General features: G+C 37.2%; 1 protein-coding gene across 1 annotated transcript; it reads left to right on the top strand.

Moving 5' to 3' along the window:
* The first annotated feature begins 3005 nt into the window (after nt 1–3005).
* On the top strand, nt 3006–3753 carry LOC147606907 (lysM domain-containing protein ARB_01488-like). Its single transcript, XM_086791301.1, has 3 exons — nt 3006–3161; nt 3270–3439; nt 3594–3753. Exons 1-3 carry the CDS (start codon nt 3095–3097, stop codon nt 3606–3608), a joined length of 252 nt encoding a protein of 83 aa, XP_086647427.1. The 5' UTR covers nt 3006–3094; the 3' UTR covers nt 3609–3753.
* The last annotated feature ends 549 nt before the right edge of the window (nt 3754–4302 follow it).

The following is a 4302-nucleotide window of genomic DNA, read 5'->3' as shown; positions in this document are numbered from 1 at the left end:
ACATTGCACCCCCGATGAAGGATATCTTTCGTACCCAATTAAGGATACTTTAAACAAATCAAAGATCTATGATTGCCCAATACTCTAGTATAGGACAAAAGAACTTCTCTAAGACTCTAACATTGACAAAGCAAATCAAAGATCTATGTTTGCCCAACACTCTAGTATAGGACAATAGACCCTTGTCTAATAAAGACTATATCAAATATCAAGAACCAATACAAGCCCCTAAGGAGGACTCTTGGCTCCATCAAATCATTTATAGAGCAGAATAAGGTAGACTACTTGCTCTGCTCGAACGCAAAGTTGAAGTGACTCCAACTTTGTCCCTAAATCTCCGCGAGTATTAGCTATGAACCACACTCTGCCCACAATTCAAAGAATTGAGGACTAGTGGCTCAGTAGCCTTAGGAGTGCCAACAAGGAAAGATTATAGCCCCTAAGATAAGGACGTTCTTCCCTAGAGGATGCTTCCTGGGGGGGGTCACTATATGTAAATCCTCTATATCACGTGCGTTCAAGGCCTATTTAAAAAGTCCCTTATCTGTGAATTTTTTAGTGAATATAATGTATCCTTTCCTATTCAAATCTGTAATTTTTTTTTGAAATACAATAAATAAATCCCCTCTGTAAATATATTTCTTTAAGTTTTAAATATTTAAAATGTCCTTCTATTGAACCCACGTGATACTTACATATTTATACGAGTGACCCCCCCGAGGACGCTCCTAAGCACTTCAAGGAAAGATGTGACGCCCCCAAAACAAGGACAATCTTCCCCAAAAAGCTGGCTAAAGGGTGTCGGGCACCTTTTATTAATAAGAAATATGCCTGCCGGGATTCTTTGTTTCCCGGCGGGGCCCATCGAGAGACAAAGAATCTCGATGGGTTTACAAGAATAGTAAGTTTTGGCCAGTAAGAGATCAAGTCTTGTGAATATATGTTGTGATCACATGTTTTAGAATGTTAATAACACGTTTTCTTAACGTGATCACGAATTTGTGAACACGTTTATGAAATCCTTGTACAAGTGGGACAAGAGGTGTGGTAAAAATGACACAACGTTGGCTAAAGCCTTTGGGTTGTTGCAAGATCAAGGTGTCTAGTTTTGTCTAGTTTATGTTAGACTAGGACAATGCTTGGAGAGCAAATTTGGGGAGGCAAGGTACTTCAAATGAGATCAAGGAACTAATAAAAACTACACATGCACTCAAATTAACCAAATATAGCTTAAATTAATATAAATTAGTCTAATTAATCAAAAGTATGATGAAACGATTAAAAAATGATCTTTTCACATACGATCCAATATTTTTTCTATAATTGCACCATTATAAGTACACTAGTCCCTATAGGTTTAAATGAATTACATCAAAATTTGTAATTTTACTAATAAGATTATTAATATTTGCAGGCCTTCTGATAGCCTGGAAGAATTTTGGAAAAGAGATCATTAAAAGTTCAATCATTGGATTTGAAATTCGACTAACCACAACATTCTAATAATGTCTCACTATCTACCACTTTTTTGATCTACAAGATTTAGCATTTGAAGTGGTAGTCATTGTGGGTACAAAACTTGGCATATATTGTAGCACTTTAAAGACCTTAAAATATTTAAAGAAAATAGACAAATAGCTTACAATTTCAAAAAAAAATCAAGTTAAGCTCTATATTATGTGAAGATCTAAGGTCCAAAGTGGGAATCTCATATGAATTTATATGTAAAAGATATTAGCATTTTATGGAATAGTCCAAATTTGGGACAAGATGTATACATTGACTTCGTACATATCTAAGAAAATGAGGACTTTTGAATATCTAATGCTTAATCAGATTATGCAACTATATTTCCAACTTTGCACATGATGTTCCAACAAAAGAACTTAAAAGGAAATTCCTTCATCAGCTACTAGGAGAGATTAGCCACTAAAGGTAAACAAATACCTATTTCTTCTTACTGTTTAAAGGGTGCCTGAGTGGAAAAAACTGGGCACCCTGATCTTGCAACCACCCCTTTATTTTGAAAGGCTTATACACAACCTAGAGATGTCGTTTTATGACTTTGCCTTGTTCAATGCTGCAAGAATATTCTCACCAAAAAACTATAATAGAGATGAAGATATTTGTCAACAACAAGCAAGGGAATTCCTCAAAACACGTAGTGGCAAATTTGGAGTGTCGTTGATGCCTATCATTGATCAAAAGCAAAGTGAGTTGGAATTGTTTAGATTTATTTCTGCATTATATGAGTCTTATCCATCTCTGGGACTCATTGATGCATGGCAACAATGTGGATCTGAAGTAGAATGGCAACAAATGTTTCCTGCACTATTGTGACATTACCAGCTAGGTCAACAATATGTGAGAGAGGTTTTTCTGAGCAAAACAGGATCAAAAGCACAGATAGATATTGTTTGGCCTTGAAAACTCTTGATATGCTAATGTTCATCTCACTTTTAGCTCCACACAACATGGAAGATGTAGATTGGGATGGAATAATATTTGAGGTGATAAAAGAAAGAAGACCTCAAAACTTACATGAATTATAATGCTATTTTTGTTTTCAAATGATTAGACATTCTCTCTCTACACCTTTATGTGTATTTATCATAATTTGAATATTGTTGAATCTTTCCTTGTCAATTCTAATTGTTTTTGTGAATCTCTAGAAGGTTTGGAGGGCGGCTTTTTTTAAAAACCCCTCTGAAGGCTTCAAATATCAGCACTGAGCTGTATTAGCTACCCTTCAAAATAGGGGACTGCAGCTTTTGGACGGCAGTGTTTGGACGGCTGATTCCTACAGTGCAGCAGCTTCTCTGCAAACGACACATCGCCTTCACATCACCAGATTTTCATTAGCACTCAAAACAAACGATTGAACGTGTCGACCAAGAGGACGGACGTAACCTCGTAAGAATCTGCGGCCTTATATAAACGAATCGTCGTAACGTAAGATTCTGCCGCCCTAAATATACGAATTGAACGTGATTTACGACAGGACTAAGAACTATAAAGCTGGCATCGTCAGCTTCCCTTGTTCAGTCCAGCCCACTGTTCTCACACTCTTTTGACGAGCCCAGTTTCAGGCTTTATGGCGTTGGTAAAGATGGCGATGCCGCCCGCAATACTGGTGTTACTGCTATGTTTATCTCCCATTTGTATGTTTCTTTCTCGTGATCCTGGATAAGAGTTTTCTGTTCTGAGAGCTGGCGCAGCGTTAATGTACGTATGATTACTAGCTGTTGGTTATTATGGATTGAATGCAGGGAATAATCATATGGGAATAGTGGGTGGCGATACAAGGTGCAACTCTGCGGTTGTGGTAGAAGAGGGCGACACGTGCTTCTCAATCGCTACCTCCTTTAACATGTCCGTGTCACAACTTAAAAAAGTTAACCCAGGCATTGACTGCGACGACCTCCAGATTGGTACTCAGGTGGGTATTCTGTGTCTCCCTCCTGTATTTAATTATTCTTGCATCGGATGCTGCTGCTAGGGGAACCACCACAGTGCACGCCTCCGGGCAGCTGTGCGACAATATAACCCTAATTTTAACCTACGCATTGACTGATCTGATGTTACTCTCGCAGGTCTGCCTCTCGTGAACGAATGCTATTTCTTATGATCATCTGCAACTCCGGCAACGCTCGCTTTCCTGTGACGCAAACTGATCTATGGATGCTGTCTTTACTTCTGTTTTCGTGGCGTCGGTATAAATAAAATCAATAAATATTTTGACATTGTTTTGCACGGAGTTGGGTTTTGCAACATATTATTGGTGTGGGTATGCCACATCATCGATAATGTGGTTTTTATTTTAAAAAAAATGTATAGGTTAATGGGTTTTATAACTAAAACATCAAAATTTGAATCACGGGATTTAACGCTAAGAAAAAGTACATTCGATTTGAGCGATGAAAATTGACTAGCATCGTATATTACTTTTTTGAATTGTCCAACAAGTGTTTGCAATCTTTGACCAATTTTTTTCCATTCATACATGTCAAATTATGGAGCTGAACCTTATTATATTTTTTTAATCAGAAAATGAGTAGGGTAAAGTGTGCTTTCATGAGCAAAACTCATGTTTTCTGGTTATCATATTATTTCTATAAGGACCTCTACGTTTGTTTTTCGTTTTTTTTTTGAGTGGGATTCTTCACTATGAAAGAAATCTTCAAGCCTAAGGATTGAGACAAACAAGACAATGGACAGAATACATAGACTAGATTAAAAGTGGGACACATAAAAAGAGAGAGACAAGGAAGATATACTAGATTAAAAGTGAGACGAGAGAGA

The sequence above is a fragment of the Cibotium barometz genome, chromosome 56 (genome assembly GCF_041138505.1).
Source record: "Cibotium barometz isolate CiBa-2024 chromosome 56, ASM4113850v1, whole genome shotgun sequence".
Taxonomy (NCBI): domain Eukaryota; kingdom Viridiplantae; phylum Streptophyta; class Polypodiopsida; order Cyatheales; family Cibotiaceae; genus Cibotium; species Cibotium barometz.
Note: the sequence above shows the minus strand (reverse complement) of the source record. Positions and strands in the feature narration are given on the sequence as shown.

Bases quoted from the DNA above. Each gene is read 5' to 3' on its own strand.
- LOC147606907 (XM_086791301.1), top strand. From the start codon at position 3,095: ATGGCGTTGGTAAAGATGGCGATGCCGCCCGCAATACTGGTGTTACTG. The intron at 3,162-3,269 runs GTATGTTTCTTT...GATTGAATGCAG, and splicing joins GCTATGTTTATCTCCCATTT to GGAATAATCATATGGGAATA.